The sequence below is a fragment of the Phoca vitulina genome, unplaced genomic scaffold, assembly GCF_004348235.1.
Source record: "Phoca vitulina isolate PV1807 unplaced genomic scaffold, GSC_HSeal_1.0 scaffold29, whole genome shotgun sequence".
NCBI classification, from domain to species: domain Eukaryota; kingdom Metazoa; phylum Chordata; class Mammalia; order Carnivora; family Phocidae; genus Phoca; species Phoca vitulina.
This window is the reverse complement of record NW_022589732.1, coordinates 3,525,547-3,543,823: the sequence shown is the minus strand read 5'-3', so window position 1 is coordinate 3,543,823 and position 18,277 is coordinate 3,525,547. Positions and strand designations below refer to the sequence as shown.

Here is an 18,277-nt window from a genome sequence, read left to right as displayed (position 1 = left end):
TTATGCTCATTTTTACTTGTGTCAGGCAAAATATTACCTCACACACACCACGCACACTGACAGGTGACGAGTGTAGAGGTAAAACTGAAGAGTCTGGAGGTGGAGAGCTGAAAGTCTCTAGCAAAGACGAGGTTGCACCAGCTTCTTGGAGGAGGTGTCAGCTTGGGGCCTGGAGGAAGGCTCTGGGGAGCACTGTGCTGTTCCACGTGAGCCCCACCTGCCCAATCAGTCCCAATCAAACCTCTGTCTCTCTCAGGAAACCATCAGTCAACTTTCCACTTCTTGCTAATGGAGTGAATTTTTCAGGGCAGCAAGAGGGGGTAATGCACACGATTTATGAGAACATAAGCTGATTGTTGGACAGAGCTTCCAGTTACACAGCAACTCTTTCACTCTGGGATGTGTTATGACCCCAGATTACTGATAAAATGACAGTAAAGCAATTAAAAATTTTAGGAAGACACTATAAACACTAATTTGCAATTTGTTTCTTCTAGATTCTTTTCTATCTGTAGGAATTAGAATGAAGCAAACTACATAACAATTAAAAACTGGTTTAATGGATGGCAATTGGTCCCTTTTTCATAGCTTCCCTCCAGATCGTCTTTTATATATGTCAGATACACGAATTATTGCTGGATAAATGGGCTTTCCTATATCATTCTAAGGGGAGCTCAATTATTATTGTATATTTCTTTTCCTATGATAAACTTCTTTTGAAACTTTCTTGGGATAACTTCAGAAATGAAATATCTGTTGGATAAAAGCAATTCAAAAACGAATGGGGTGGGAGGGATGGGGTGGCTGGGTGATAGACATTGGGGAGGGTATGTGCTATGGTGAGCGCTGTGAATTGTGTAAGACTGTTGAATCACAGATCTGTACCTCTGAAACAAATAATACATTATATGTTAAAAAAAAGAGGAAGATAGTAGGAAGGGAAAAATGAAGGGGGGAAATCGGAGGGGGAGTCGAACCATGAGAGATGATGGACTCTGAGAAACAAACTGAGGGTTCTAGAGGGGAGGGGGATGGGGGATGGGTTAGCCTGGTGATGGGTATTAAAGAGGGCACGTATTGAATGGAGCACTGGGTGTTATACGCAAACAATGAATCATGGAACACTACATCAAAAACTAATGATGTAATGTATGGTGATTAACATAACATAACAAAATAAAAAAATGAATGGATTAAAAATCTGAATCATTTTATTACTAAAATGGTATTAATTAGAGATGCAGAGAAAAAAGAAATTCTTAGATAATTGATTATAATTCTAGATGTAATTACACTTATCAAGCACAAAAATACATTTATATGACTATTTCCTTATGTTGAAATATAATTGACACTTTAAAACTTTTTCTATGTCTAATGTCTTTCTATAGATAACGGCTTTAAAAATAAGAAAGTTATCATTTCACTTATCTAACTGAAATATTTGCTCTTTTAAAAATCACATTTAGTGATGTGATTAAAATATGAAAGATTAAACCATTTAAATAGTAAGGGCTGTTAGAAATAAAATTTATCTTCGAAAATTTAGGGTAATGAAAGAACACGCTAGACATAATTAGTTGGAAGACTTAAGATAGTACCTTATAACTGCTACTGACTAGCTAGGTGATCTGAGTTTCATTTTCTATATCTATAAATGAGAATAAGATCAATTTTCAAAATTATAGTGCTGTTGTGAGGATTAAATAAGACATGCATGCCAAATACTTGGGAAACTGAAATGATATGTACGCTAGTATATTATGTATGTGTAGTGCTTTTTAGAATCAGCCTAAATCTGGCAACATTTGATATAGTAGTAGGGAGGGTGAGTTCTCACTCACTGGGGCTGATGCTTGTGACTTTAAGAAATTATTTAATCTTTCTAAATCTCATTTATTTTTCTCATTTTTAAAATGGGGAGAATAATAGAACTATTTCAAGGTTGTGTGTGAATTAAACGAGACAGAATTTGGAAAGCAAATGCACTGTGACTGGCACAAGTTAATCCTACCCAAGTGTTACCTATTATTATCATTCCTATTTAGGGGAAAACAGTCAATTTCATAGAACTAAAAAGTATTCTATGGTTATTTGCTAATAGTCATGTTATATACAGGGGAATAAATCTAGGCCCATGGACCTGGACAGAGGTCAAATACCCAGTCCTCCAGCTTGCCCTCGGTCAGGCTCTGGAAAAACTAGACCCCAAAATCGATACTGTTTTTTTTGTTTGTTTGTTTAAAGATTTATTTATTTATTTGAGAGAGAGAGAGAACAGGAGCGGGAGGAGCAGAGGGAGACAGAGAGAGAATCTTCAAGCTGACTCCATGCTGAGCGCGGAGCCCGACCTGGGGCTTGATCTCAGGATACTGAGATCAGGACCTAAGTGGAAACCAAGAGTCAGTTGCTCAACCGACCGTGCCATGCAGGCTCCCCAAAATGTGTATTTTCTATGTTGCATACTCTTTTAGTTTGATCCACTCTGATTCCAGGTGGGCTGTCTGCAGTATGCCTCGTAGCACAAGTTTGAGAGAAGGAACAGATCAGAAACTGCATCAGAAAATGCAGTTCCCTCACTAGAATCTTATTAATGGGCAACCACGCTACAGCTAACAGCCCCAGCTATGTTCTTCAGTGCTTGTTCTATTAAAATGTTGCTGGATGGGAATGTTCACTGTGGGCTCAGGCCACTACCACCTCTTAGTTTAAGTATAAAGACTTTACCTCCTTCTCTGGCATGCTTGGCTAAAATTATATTCTTTCCCGATGATAGTTATAACCTTGTTAGGTTTAAAGGTTTAGGGGGATTTTTTTTTTTTTCCTGCCAAAAGAAAAAACTAGATCCCTGGCTTTTTTTTTTCTTGTTAGGTTTTACATATGTACTTTCACTCTCTCCTAGTTTATGAGTAGCTGGATGGATCCTGCTCAAGTTTTTAAAATTCATTTTTTAACTGATATCAACAATATAAAATTTAATGCAAAAGAAATATTTTCAAGTCAGTTGTAAGTTATGGAAAAAATTTAAAATGGAAATATCTTGTCAAATTTGGAATGTGAGATTCATGAAAATGTTTTACTTCTCTTTATTCTGTTTCTAGTTTGTGAACACTCAGCTAAAAGGTTGCAAAGCATAGGACTCTTCATGTCATATTTTCTTTTTTACAATTTAATTTTTGCATAGGTGATATATTCACATGGTTCAAAAACCGTATGTGAAGATATATTGTGAAAAGACTTCCTCAACCTTTGTTGCACACATGCCCAGTTCCCACACCCTTCCCTACAGAAAATTTTTCCCTACTGTTATTGAGAAATAATTGACATATGTCACTGTGTAAGTTTAAGGCACACAGCATGATTTATTGTGAAATGATTTCTGCAATGGGTTTAGCTAACGTCCATCTCATATAGATACAATAAAAAGAAAAGAAAGGAAAGAAGATAAAGGAAAAAATTTTTTCCCTGTGATGAGAACTCAGGATTTACTCTCTTAACAACCTTCCTATATATCACACAGTGGTGTTAACTGTAGTCATCATGTTCATTACATCCCTAGTATTTATCTTGTAACTGGAAGTCTGTAACTTGACCACCTTCCACCTCTGGTAACCACAAGTCTGATCTCCTTTTCTATAGGTTCGGTGTTTTGTTTCTTTTGTTTGTTTGTTTAGTCATTAACCACTGTGTTCAAATATTTGAGATTTTATAACACTACTACTAGTGCTAATAACAAGATATGCTATAGCTTATTACACTTTTTAAAGACAATTTGTATTTGCTTATTTTCCATATTTTTGTTAGAATCACCTTGCCAGTAAGTCACCTCTAGGCAAAAATATCACAGCAACAACAACAAAAAACTGTTGGTATTTTTACTGCAATACTAATATTATACATTAACTTAGAGAGATTTAGCATCTTTATGATGTGGAGTGTTTCCAAGAATGTTGGTTTTTCTCCAAATTTAGAAAACTTCCCTGTGACCTTTAAAAGTGCTCTGAAGTTTTTTTCATATAGGACTTGTACATTCCTTTTTAAAGTTTATTCTTAGTTTTTTTGTTGTTGTTGTTAGAGCATATATATTTTTTCTTTCATTAAATCCCTTTGTTTGGGGGCACCTGGGTGGCTCAGTCATTGGGCATCTGCCTTCAGCTCAGGTCATGATCCCAGGGTCCTGGGATCAAGCCCCGCATCGGGCTCCCTGCTCCGCGGGAAGTCTGCTTCTCCCTCTCCCACTCCTCCTGCTTGTGTTCCCTCTCTCGCTGTCTCTGTCAAATAAATAAATAAAACCTTAAAAAAAAAATCCCTTTGTTTTTCTACATAAATATATATTTTTAAAATTATTATTAGATTTCCTCAATTTTTACTTAATATTTTTTTCTGTTCAAGGATCCCATCTAGGATACCACATTATATTTACTAATCCTGTCTCCTAAGTTCCCCTAGAGTGATCATTTCTCAATCTTTTCTTGTTTTTGATAACTTTGTCAGTTTGGGAGGCACCAGTCAGATAGTTTGTACAATGTTCCTCGATTTGGGTTTGTCTAATATTTTCCTCATGGTTGACACGAGTTATGGGTTTTGATAGCTTTGCTTATTTTCAATAGGATTATTTTCTTATTGTTATAGAGACAAGTCTTTTGTCAAATATGTAATTTACAGATGTTTTTTTCCCTGTCTGTAGCTTGTCTCTTCATTCTTTTAACAGTGATTTTTCATAAAACAAAAGTTTTACGATTTTATGAAGTCTAATTTATCATTTTTCCCCTATATGCAGCATGTTTTGGGGGTCATGTCTAAGAACTTCTTGTAAAACTCCAGGTCATGAAGATTTTCTCCCAGTTTTCTTCTAAAAAATTTATAGTTTTACATTCTAACTTTATATCTATGATCCAATTAGAGCTAATTGTATCAAATAATAATTGAAATATTGAATATAAATAATAATAATAAATATAAATATTATAATATAAATAAAATAGTAATATTTTCCTCATGGTTGACACGAGTTATGGGTTTTGATAGCTTTGCTTATTTTCAATAGGATTGTTTTCTTATTGTTTTGAGACAATAAGAACCCAAATAAAAGGTTTAGGCTGAGCTATATATTTTTTCAATATAGATAGAAGTTGTTCCAACATTTGTTGAAGACTACACTGTTCTGTTGAATTGCTTTTGCATATTTATCAAAAAAATCAGATGACCATTTTTGCATCAGTATATTTCTGAATTCTGTCTTCTGTTCCATTGATCTATATTTTATTTTATTTTTTTAAAGATTTTATTTATTTATTCATAAGAGACAGAGAGAGAGAGGCAGAGGGAGAAGCAGGTTCCCCGCTGAGCAGGGAGCCCAATGCGGAACTCGATCCCAGGACCCTGGGACCATGACCTGAGCCGAAGGCAGATGCTTAACCATCTGAGCCACCCAGGCACCCCCATTGATCTATATTTTATCCCTTCACTAATTCAACATTGACTTTATAACTTTATAGTAAGTCTTAAAATTGGGTGTATGATTTTTGTAGCTTTATTCTTATTTTTTGAAGTGGTTTTAGTTATTCTATTTCCTTAGCCACTCCATATAAATTTAAAAATCAGCTTGGGTAGGTCTAGAAAAAAAATCCTGCTAGGATTTAGATTGATATTGCATTAAATCTACAGGTCAATTTGGGAAGAACTGACATCTTTACCATGTGGAAACTTCTAATCCAACAACACAGTATGTTTTTCATTTATTTAGGTTTTCTTTCATTTCTTTTGTCATCATTTTGTAGTTTTTAGCATACAGATCTTGTACATTTTTGTTAGATTTATACTTAAGTATTTCTTTTATTTTTTGAGCTATTGTAAAGAATGCTATTTATTAAAATTTTGGAATACAATGTATATTGCACATTGAAATACAATTGTCTTTTGTGTTTTGACCTTATTCTTGCAATCTTGCTTAACTTACTAGTTCTAGGATTTTTTAAAATTCTGTTTAACTTTTTATATAGACAATCCTTTCATCTGAGAACAGAGACTGTTTTACTTCCTCCTTCCCCTTCGACTGCACTTATTCCTAAGACTTTTTTTCAGTCCTGTGTTGAATAGGAGTAGAAGTGGTGATAGTAGACATTCTCGCCTTGACCCTGATCTTACGCGGAAATCATCTGGTCTTTCACCACTCAGTATAACAATAGGTTTAGGTTTTTTCGTAGATGTCTTTTATGATATTGAGGAATATCACTTCTTTTCTTTTCTGACTCTTTTCTAAAATAATGAGTGGATGTCATATTTAGTCAAATGCTTTCTCTGCATCTATTTATATGATCATGTGGCTTTTCTTTAGATTATTTTCATTGATGAGATTTTCAAATATTGAATCAGCATTGAATTTCTGGGATAAGCCCTAACTGGTCATGTGTACTATTTTTTTATATGTTGCTTGATTCATTTTGATAGTGTTTTGTTGAAAAATTTTTTGTTTATGTTCATGAGGGATATTGGTCTGTAGTTTCTCTCCCTCCTCCTCCTCCTTTTGCTGTTGTTGCTGTTCTTCTCCAGACCTGGAGATTTTTTCCTAGAAGTTAAATAATTGAATCACTTATAAGTTATAAGACTATCATGTTACCTATTTCATCTTGCACAAGTTTTGCTGGTTCGTGATTTTGGGGGATTTGGTTCATTTCCTTTTTGTTTTCTAATTTATGTATATAAGTAGTTTTTTCCTAATATTCTGTTAATGTCTGCAGAGTCTCTAGTGATATCCCCCCCTTTTTTTATACCTGATAATGATAATCTGTGCCTTGTATCTTTTTTTTTCCTTAGTCAAGTTTTGCTTCATGTTTATCAATTGTATTGATGTTTTCAAATATCCAGATTTTGGTTTCATTGATTTTGTCTATTGTTTTTTTTTTTTCCAGTTTCATTGATTTCTGTTCTTTATTATGTCTTTCTTTTCTGCTTGATTTCTGCTTATTTTTTAAAACTGGCTTCCTAAGATTTAAGTTTAGATTATTAATTTTAGATTTTTTCTATGTATTTAATGATAGAAACCTTCCTGTTATCATTGATTCAGCTGTACCATATAAATTTTCACATGTTTATTTTCACTTAAAAATCTTTTCTACCGGCGCCTGGGTGGCTCAGTCGGTTAAGCATCTGCCTTTGGCTCAGGTCGTGGTCCCAGGGTCCTGGGATCAAGCCCCACATCAGGCTCCCTGCTCTGTGGGAAGCCTGCTTCTCCCTCTCCCTCTGCCCCTGCTTGTGTTCCCTCTCTCGCTCTCTCTCTCTCTGTCAAATAAATAAAATCTTTAAAAAAAACCTTTTCTAATATCTGTTGAGATATATGACCCACATACTATTTAGAATTGTGTTATTTCATATGTGTTTGAAGATTTTCCTGACATATTTCTGTTATTAATTTCTTGTTCAATACCTTTATGATCAGAGAATGTATTTGTATGATTTCAATTATTTTAAATTTAAGGTTGTTGTATGACCCAGAATACAGTCCACCTTGATGAATATTCCATGTGCACTTGAAAACAATGCCTATTCTGTTTTGGGGTGGACTGTTCTATAAATGTCAATTAGACCCAGTTGGTTGATGGTGTTTTTCTTTTGGTTGTCTCTTTGTAGTCCAGTCAGCCTCCTGAATTTATATATTTATGCCTTTTGCCAAATTTGTGAAGTTTTCAGCCATTATTTCTTCAAATGTTTGTTTAGCACTACACTCTTTCTCCTGTCTTTCTGAGACTCTAACAATATGTATATTAGAACTTTGGTTGTCCCACAAGTCCCTGAGGTTTTTGTTTTTTTTTTTTTAAAGATTTTATTTATTTATTTGACAGGGAGAGACACAGCGAGAGAGGGAACACAAGCAGGGGGAGTGGGAGAGGGAGAAGCAGGCTTCCCGCGGAGCAGGGAGCCCGATGCGGGGCTCGATCCCAGGACCCTGGGATCATGACCTGAGCCGAAGGCAGACGCTTAACGACTGAGCCACCCAGGCACCCCAAGATTGGCAAACAAATTAACAAAACCTCAGGGACAGGGCGACTGGGTGGCTCAGTCGTTAAGCGTCTGCCTTCGGCTCAGGTCATGATCCCAGGGTCCTGGGATCGAGCCCCGCATCGGGCTCCCTGCTCCGCGGGAAGCCTGCTTCTCCCTCTCCCACTCCCCCTGCTTGTGTTCCCTCTCTCGCTGTGTCTCTCCCTGTCAAATAAATAAATAAAATCTTTAATAAAAAAAAAAAATTTGTTTGCCAATCTTTTTTTCTCTGTATTGTTCAAGATTGGATAACTGCTATCCCTCTATGTTCAAGTTCACTGATTTTTTCCTTTGTCTCCTCTCCATTTTGCTATTATTTCTATCTAATGAGATTTTAATTTTGGTTATTGTATAATTTTATTCTAAAATTTCTATTTGTTTCTTCTTTATACCTTCCATTTTTTTTCATGATTCTTTTTATTTTAACATTTATTTCAAGAATGTTCACAATTGTTCATTTAAGCACTTTTGTAATACCTGTTTCAAAGTCTTTAACATATAATCTCAATATCCATTTCATCTCATTATTGGCATCTATTTATTATTATTTTCCACTCAAGTTGAGATTTACATGGTTCCTTGCTTGCCAAGTAACTTTGGCAATGTTGTTGAAATATATTTGTTCATTTGTTCATTAGGGGAAAAAAACAACCAAAGTCTGTCTGATCAGTTAATATCATAACAAATTTGTTTCATTATCAAGTTTAATTATTTTTTCTTCTATCAGTTATTTATCTTTTTGTTTTTTAAAGATTTTATTTATTTGAGAGAGAGAGTGAGAGAGAGACAGCATGAGCAGAGGGGAGGGAGAGAGACAAGCAGACTCCCCACTGAGCAGGGAGCCCGACGCAGGGCTCAATCCCAGGAGACTGGGATCATGACCTGAGCTGAGGGCAGATGTTTAACCTACTGAGCCACCCAGGCACCCCCAGTTATTTATCTTTAACATGGCACTACATACTTACATATAAGCAAAGATAAGATTCTCCCACTTGCAGAGAAGGAAAATAATGCTTTTTTCTCCTCACATACAAGAACTACCAATTCTTCCCTTGTAAGGATGACTAGGAGTAGGAAGGGCATGAGTGGCTTTTCTATTAGTTTTACTAGTTCACTTAAAATTTCTCCTGCTAGAAACTGATACACAGAACAGAATAGGCTTTTTGTGGCCACAAATAGGCACCCACATATTTTGACAATTCTGTTGTCAATTCTTTAGGGAGAGCAAGGTCTTCTACCTGCTCATTAAAAAAAAGAAGAAGAAGAAAAGAAAGTAAAAACAAGCAAACAACCAAAAAGCAAAGAAAAGTTAAAAAAAAGTAAGGAAAGGAAAAAAAGGAAAGAAGGAAGGAAGGGAGGGAGGGAGAGAGAGAGAGGGAGGAAGGAAGGAGCAAGCTCTCAAGTGACATAAGCATGTCTTTTTTTTTAATTTTTAAAAAATAATTTTATTTTTATTAGCATATAATGTATTATTTGTTTCAGGAGTACAGGTCTATGATTCATCAGTCTTACACAATTCACAGCGCTCACAATAGCACATACCATCCCCAATGTCCATCACACAGCCACCCCATCCCTCCCACCCCCCACCACTCCAGCAACCCTCAGTTTGTTTCCTGAGATTAAGAGTCTCTTATGGTTTGTCTCCCTCTCTGGTTTTGTCTTGTTTCATTTTTTTCCTCTCTTCCCCTATGATACTTTGCCTTGTTTCTTAAATTCCACATATCAGTGAGATCATATGATAATTGTCTTTCTCTGATTGACTTATTTCGCTCAGCATAATACCCTCTAGTTCCATCCACGTCGTTGCAAATGCAAGATTTCATTTCTTTTGATGGCTGCATAATATCCCATTGTGTGTGTGTGTGTGTGTATATATATATATATATACACCACATCTTCTTTATCCACGTCTTTCAATTGAGACACAAATACCCTTGTGTTTATAGTGCTCATGGCATTTTTTTTATGGAGCTTTATTTTTTATTATTATTTTTTAAAAAAATATTTTGGGGGTTGGAATTTTATTTTTTTTATTATGTTCAGTTAGCCAGCATATAGTACATCATAAGTTTTTGATGTAGTATTCAATGATTCATTAGTTGTGTATAACACCCAGTGTTCACCACAGCACGTGCCTTCCTTAATACCCATCACCCGGTTACCCAATCCCCTCAACCCCTTCCCTTCTGGCCTTTTGATTATATACTTTGAAATTCAAGTTCTAGTTCTGTATGTTCCCAGCTTGCAACCTTGTTCTCTGGACTCCTTTCTCAGCTCTGAGACCGTGGTTATAATACTTCCCATGCAGGAGTTGCTCTGAGGTTCAATAATGCATGTTAAAGATTAGAACAAAACAGTGCCTAGCACACAGAGCTGGCAATATATCAGTGATAGACTTCTTTCTTCCAAGAAGCAATTGTATTTACTCTGAAACAAAATTTATCACAATGAAAAGTGCTCTAAGGAAGAATTTCCAAATTTCCTATAGTAACTCATTCCAATGTTATATATAAGAAAAAAAGTCACAAAATCTAAGTGTATGTGAGCAATGTCTATTTAATGGGGCTTAGATATCGACTAAAGTACCTCCTCTCATTAGTCATTTCTGAGTTATCCCAGTAATACTTGTAGGTAAGATGAAATGAAAACAGTTCAAACAATGAAAAAATACCTAAGTAAATGTGAACTACGTGACATTTTGGGGATGGATGGCATTGATAAGATTTTTTAAATGAAGCTAACATATCTTTGGCAAGTTAATTAAGAGAACTTTAGCCTGTTAAATACTGTTTGAAATTTTACAACTTAATGAAGGTGTGGACTATATATCTTTGCTCTATCCAGAAAAAAATCCCATAATTTTCACTGAAGGAATTACAATAAAATTAGGAACTTTTGCTTAAGAACATTAATTTAAACAGTGGACTAAATTTTCTTTTCTTAAAAAAAAGAAAAATAATGTACTTACTTCTAAGATTATGAAGTAACATATCTAGTAAAGTCATAAATTTTGAATATTGAATAACAGAAAATTCCATTCCTCTAGCCCACAAAAATCCAGATACATAATAATCCAGTAGAATGGCTTCCTTTAAACAGGTGTGAAGGTTTTTGAAATTCAAAAACTTTTTCAGTTTTCTGTAATAAAAAGAAAAATCCAAACATTAAAATCAGATTAGTGAACAGTTCCTTTTCTAAGTTTTGAAAATGCCGATATTTTTCTTGAATGAAAATTCTATAATTCCCTAAATCTAAAAATATCAAAATCCTAAGTCCAAAATGACATTTCAAAAGGAAAGAGAAAGGGAGAAGTCATATCAAAATCCTAAGTCCAAAATGACATTCAAAAGGAAACAGAAAGAGGGAAGAGGAGGAAGAGATGAAGAGAGCAATCATGAGCATTCTTGTTGGTCTTCTTCCTCCGCTTCCTCTATTCTTGTAATTCTCTTCCTCACCTTCCTCCTCTTCTTCCTTCTTCTGTCTTCGAAGTACAGTTACTCTACTAGCATTTTTTTTCTCTGAAATTTAGTATCTTTTTTCCACTTATAATCAAGTTTGTTTCTGATGACGTTCTGGAACTATAAATATTTGTTGTTTTCTTTTTTGAAGAATTCAAATTATGTCTGTTTTACTCATTTTGTCTATAGCTATAATTTTCTATTAACCTTCAAAATTTTTTTCAAATCGTTTCCTTTTCATTTTATATACTTTTCTCAATACAGTCTTCTAGGTCCCTTAGTGTTTTTAGCAGTGTTAATTCTCCCTTGGGTTGCTTACAGAGCTCACCTCTGTAAGATCTTTTCTACTCTTTGCTTTTTTACATGCTTTATCACCTTTATTTCTTGTTATCTCTTCCTTGAGTTTTTATATCTCTGTTTTATGCTCTTGTTGTGGTTGCTTCATAAGTTTTTGTTTTAATTCATGATAAATGTTTGACAGTATATTTTTCTGCTCATGGCTATATTCATTTGGTTGTATTTTCTTTCCTGTATTTTTCCCCCATTCTTCAATTACTTTTTTTTTCTTAAAATGGCTTTGTATGCATATTCCTTGTTTTGTACTCAGACTTGGCCATGTGACAAACTATTTTCTGTACAGAGTAAGTTTGTGTCATTTATTCTAGTTTTTTACTCTTTTTTTCATTAGTGGGGGGAAGAAAAATAAAAGTAGGATAGGTTCTCATTACCATCACATAAACAATCTATTTCTTGTAAGTATGGGAATTATCTGTTCCAAGCCTATACATCCTGGCCCTGCTGTTGCAAACAAGAGTTCTTGAAATGGCACTTCAGGGTTTTCTTCTCACCCAGGAGAATAATTTATATTTTTTAACTCACTCTAAGATCTTCAACTATGTGTATCTTTCTTGTTCTTTCCCCACTTCTGCTTGATCTATAATGCTTCTGGCAGTCATCCTCTATTTTGTGGTTTGGGCATACAGGATTCTCCTTGTTTGGACAAAGAAGTTATTGGTATTTCCTTGTTGCTTATATGTGGTTTCTGAGGAACTGTGTGTGGATGTGTGACAACTTTATACTGCCATTTTCAAAAAAGGAAATCCTTATTATTCATAATATTGAAATAGACTCTATAATCAGAATAATAAATACAGCAGGATTAAACAAGTTTGGGAAAAAATAAAGCTGATGTTGTATTTAACTCTCTAACATCCATCTCATCTACAGTGGTGTCAAGGTAGACCTCAACCCCAAAAGTGAGTTCTGATTCCTCTAAACCAATTATGATAATCTCTCCCTCTTCCCATAATGCCATATAATGGCATTCAGTATATGGTATTCTCTGTAGTAACTACTGGTCTATGGTGGGCACTCTCCTAAATTGTTCTAATTCCTAGCTAAGGGTGAGGCTTATTTTCTTCTGTGGAACCAAAATACAAAAGAGTAAATATGTAGGTTTGATTGTTACTGGCAGCCATCTTATAAGAAAAATCAATTCTAAAATTATAATCATTTCTTGATGATACTATTGAGGCCTTGAATCAATCAACTCTGGAGTCAATCTATCTCTGAACATTCTGTTTCCAACAGTTAGTCTTCCTTCTAACTGTACTTTTCATCTGCCATCTCTGTGCTGTTCTTTTAAAAAATTAAATATTTGACTTAAATAGTTGCATGTGCTCTTTGCTTTTTTATTTTCATTTTTTTCAGTGTCTGATTATATGTAAATGAAGCCAACTATTTGTCTAAAAGTATTTTAGTGAAACTTCTTTGACATCCTCTAACTTTGGGGGCGCCTGGGTGGCTCAGTCGTTAAGCGTCTGCCTTCGGCTCAGGTCATGATCCCAGGGTCCTGGGATCAAGCCCCGCATCGAGCTCCCTGCTCTGCGGGAAGCCTGCTTCTCCCTCTCCCACTCCCCCTGCTGTGTTCCTGCTCTCGCTATCTCTCTCTCTCTGTCAAATAAATAAATAAAATCTTAAAAAAAAAAAAAAAAAAGAGTCTCTATCTTTGCTCTCCCCCATCCCCCCTCCACCACTTCCCTCACTACCATTTGAATCTTAACCTTCAACTTGAATTGCAGGGCTGGATATTCACCATTTCTATTCTTTGTTCAGATATTTCACCCCAAAGGAGGTTATGCAGGGAGGCACTTGGAACAAGATGCTGTTGCAATTTGAATGCAAAGTTTCCATGCATTTTACTGGCAAATCTTTAAGTTTTTCCTCTGGGATAAGGGAAGATAGGACATGGGAGAGGAGAGATGGCATTAGAGACTACAGGGAACGAGAAAGATGCTTAACAGGGATTTAGGAAGTTGTGCTATAGTGATAGGTGATGTAACTATCTACTTTGTCTCACCAAGAATTCCAGTAAAGGTATTACATTATTCTTACATGCTCTTGAAATTGGAGTGCATCTTATTTTTTAAATATGATGACACTCAGGAATAAGCCTTAAGGCAAGAGCTGAACAGCTCATGGAGGCCTAGTTATGGAAGGTTATTAAAAGATCTCTCAGGGTTATTTCTGTGTTTAAATAGTTATTTTCAATGTAGTCCTTAACCTTTTTTCAAAAAGGATTTGGGTGTATCTGTAAAAAATCAGGGTTACATTAAAAGCATGAATGATTGATAATAGGAGATATGAGAAATGTACTCAGACATTTAACTTTACTTGAAGTGTACTCTAGAAATATGTTTTAATGATACTATATTGTTTCATTTGGTTGGCTGCTTTCATGAAACGCAATTTTTAATTTTAAAACGTAGGGAAATGTGATTTCCTATAATGTATTTAAATAGGTTTATAGCTTTGTAGACTATAAATATATATATAACTTTGCATGATTTGCATGATTTTGGCATACTTCTGTCACTTGGTGACAGGATACCTAAATTATATTTCTGTCATTTTGAAAAGTATATAATCCCCATTTATAATAATGCTATTTTAAATGGGAAGTGAATGATTGATTGCAAATATTTCAGGATTACTGTTACAAAAATCATATAAAGAACTTCAAGAAAATTACTTTGCAAAGAAATGGCTCCTGACATAACACTGTCATTTATCCAAAATTGATATCTTAAAATCTGAGATTACTTCAGGTGAATTCTATTAATGAGACAATCTAAAAGGTCAACCTACGTTGAACCTGGTTGTTTCTATACAGTTAACTTCTGTATCACCCTCTGTATTATTTCCTTTATCCTAGACATCACCTCTTAAAGATTAAAAATACTTTTAGAATTTGAATATTTGACAACAAAGAGAGCCAATAAGTGGTAAAAAAAAGATTGTCACACAAGGTATGGTACACAGTAGAATTAAGATGTTGTAAGAAATAAACAAGTATAAAAAATTTGTTTGCAATACCTTTTATTTAATATTAATTGCATTTAATATAACATCTTTGATATTTAATACAAATAAATTGTAAACTATATTAAATATCTTTCATTTGCATCATATTATTTTGCCTAGTATGAAATACCTATTTTTTGCACTTTAATGATCAACAACATTTGGGATTATCTAGAAATGGAAAATATTTTACTTAAAGCATAAATAATCAGTGATACTAATACAATGAATGCATTTTACTAATCAATTCTGATACTAAAAATCGGAATTTCCAATGGGTATTCATTTCTATAAAAATGCTAAAATTACTATGATATACTTGTTTAAAAATCTGTGAAATTTTTAATTGACTAATACTTATAAAGATATAGATGGTAAGCAGTATGGCCAAATCACAGATCACCAGGATTTCTAGCAAGATTTGCAGGCCCTGAAGGTGAAGAGCATCCTGGGAAAAGGCCTGTCAGTGTCATTTGCCTGCTCTTAATATGTCTTCCCTTCTCAGATTTCTCTTCCAGCCAGTACATCTGTCATATTTCCTTCTCAGTAGTAAATCACCTCTATTCCACAATATTTGAAAGATTTGCAAATGATAGCCACTGACAGAGTCATTTTCTATTTGTCCATTATGGTTCACAATACCCTCCTAACATCCGGATGACTGGCCTGCAGAAGAGACATTACAGTCCAGAACATCACATCATGTGTAGAGTGGGCTCTCTACACATTATAGTCAATCAGCCTTCATATTATTAGAGCAAGATAACTTTTAAGATGACTGATTACTCAAAACATATGTTAGGAACTTGTGTTTTAGATATATCTGACTACTAAGTAAATGATCTGCTGTAGAAATCAATGGCTTTCATATATTAGAATTGTTCCCATAAATTCAGTTACATTCACATTTTTAGGCAAAATACATGAAATCAGAGTATTTAGTATAGCTTCATATCCAATAAAAATCACAGGTGGATGGCTAATACTCAGGGTTTCCAAAATATTAAAATGTATTAATTCTTAATATTACAGAAAATACAACCTATTCTTGTCATGATGAGACAGAAGACCTAAAGGTTATTGTGCATAATTGAGCTTTATGAATGAAAGAGAAAAGAAGTAGAAGACAGCATATGTTAAAGACTGCTTTTAACAATAAATCCTTATTCTCTGTTAACATTTACATGCTGGTCTGAAATGCATTTCTCCCATAAAGAAGACAGCTAAGCAGTGTAAAAAGTCAGTTGTTTGAGAATTTTGGTGTTCCAGACTCTGGATATTATATATATTTGGATATATATATATATATATATTTGCATAATATAATAACAATTCTTTTGAAAAAAAGTTTAAATTATGTAATAGCATATCATGATCATTTATAGATGCAGAACTAGAACTGTTCTATATTTGGTTGTAATACTGAAGTGCTTACTGTTGAACTCCATCTATGTCCTCTGCTAGTATTTCCGTGATTTGAGCAACCGAAAGAAAATCTGGAGACAGAATCTTTTCATGCTCCTGGAATTCAGCATCTCTCTACCAAAACAGAAACAAAAACAAAAACAAAACAATAACTGGAATGAGTTATTTCAATCATGCTTTACACATTAATCCAATGATATCAAAATTTGTTTACTGTGTTCTAGTTGCTATCAGAAATAAAATTTAAACACAACAGTCTTCTAGATAATCATTTTTCTCTTCAGTTTTCAAGTAATGGTACCTCTCAAAAGTTGAATGTCTAGTTAAACTGTCTTTTATGCATATTTAAAACAGGGTGATGGCTTTCAATTAACAAACTCATTTTTGGTATTTTATTTTTTTCATCATGATAGTGTACTCTTTAATCTCCATCCCCCCCAACTCCCCTCCAGTAATCATCAGTTTATTCTCTGTAGTTAAGAGTCTGTTCCTTAGTTTGTCTCTTTTTTAGCCTTTGTTCATTTCCTTTGTTTCTTAAATTACACATACAAGTGAAATCATATGGTATTCGTCTTTCTCTACTGATTTATTTCACTTAGCATTACATTCTCTTGCTCTATCCATGTTGTTGTGAATGGCAAGATTTTATTCTTTTTATGGATGAATAATATTTATATATAGTTTATTATATGTATTATTATATATTATATATCCCACATATTCTTATTATATGTAATATATATAACTTATTTTATATATATTTATATATATATAAAATCCTACATCTTCTTTATCCATTCATCTCTCAATGGACATTTGGGCTGCTTCCATAGTTGGGCTGTTGTAAATAATGCTGCAATAAACATAGAGGTGAATGTATCCCTTTGAATTCGTGTTTTTGTATTTTTTAAGTAAATACCCAGTAGTGCCATTACTGGATCATAGGGTAATTCTGTTTTTAATTTTTGAGGAACCTCCATACTGTTTTCCACAGTGGCTGCACCAGTTTGCATTCCCACAGACAGTGCATGAGGTTTCCTTTTTCTCTACATCCTCACCAACACTTATTGTTTCTTGTGTTTTGATTTTACCCATTCTGACAGGCGTGAGCTGATAGCTCATTGTAGGTTTGATTTGCATTTCCCTAATGATGAGTGATGTTGAGCATCCTTTCATGTATCTGTTGGCCATCTGGATGTCTTCTTTGGAGAAATGTCTGTTCATGTCATCTGCCGGTTTTTTAATTGGATTATTTGTTTTTCAGGTATTGAGTTGTATCAGTTTTTTATATAGTTTGGAAACTAACTCTTTATCGGATATGTCATTTGCAAACATCTCATTCAGTAGGTTGCCTTTTAGTATTGTTGATTGTTTCCTTCACTGTGCAGAAACTTTTTATTTTGATGTAGTCCCAATAGTTTATTTTTGCTTTTATTTCCCTGCCTCAGGAGACATATCTAGAAAAATGTTGCTATGGCTGATGTCAGAGAGATGACTGCCTGTGTTCTCTTCAAGGATTTTTATAGTCTCATATTTAGATATTTAATTCATTTTGCATTTATTTCTGTGTGTTGTGAAAGAAAGTGGTCCAGTTTTATTCTTTTGTATGTGGCTGTCCAGTTTTTCCAACACCATCTGTTGAAGAGACTGTCTTTTTCCCACTGTACATTCATTCCTCCTTTGTTGAAGATTAATTGACCATATAATTGTGGGTTTATTTCTGCGTTTTCTGTTCTATTCCATTGATCTATGTGTCTATGGTACACCAGTACTATACTGTTTTATTACTACTGCTTTGTAATACAATTTGAAATATGGAATTGTGATACCTCCAGTTTTGTTTTTCTTTTTCCAGATTGCTTTCGCTATGCAAGATCTTTTGTGGTTCCATACAAATCTCAGGATTGTTTGTTCTAATTCTGTGAAAAATACTGTTGGTACTTTGATAGGGATTGCATTAAATGTACAGATTGCTTTGGGTAGTAGTATAG

At 34.2% G+C, this 18,277-nt stretch overlaps 1 protein-coding gene across 2 annotated transcripts in view; it reads right to left on the bottom strand.

The window, feature by feature from the left end:
• The window catches only part of CABCOCO1 (ciliary associated calcium binding coiled-coil 1), a 152,374-nt gene that overhangs the window by 122,840 nt on the left and 11,257 nt on the right, over window positions 1-18,277 (bottom strand). For both annotated transcript variants that reach the window (XM_032423545.1, XM_032423546.1), the window contains exons 2-3: window positions 16,297-16,400; window positions 11,009-11,178 (exon numbers count right to left, since the gene is read on the bottom strand). In XM_032423545.1, coding sequence (XP_032279436.1) covers window positions 11,009-11,178; window positions 16,297-16,400 — 274 coding nt within the window. The remainder of the gene's footprint in view (window positions 1-11,008; window positions 11,179-16,296; window positions 16,401-18,277) is intronic.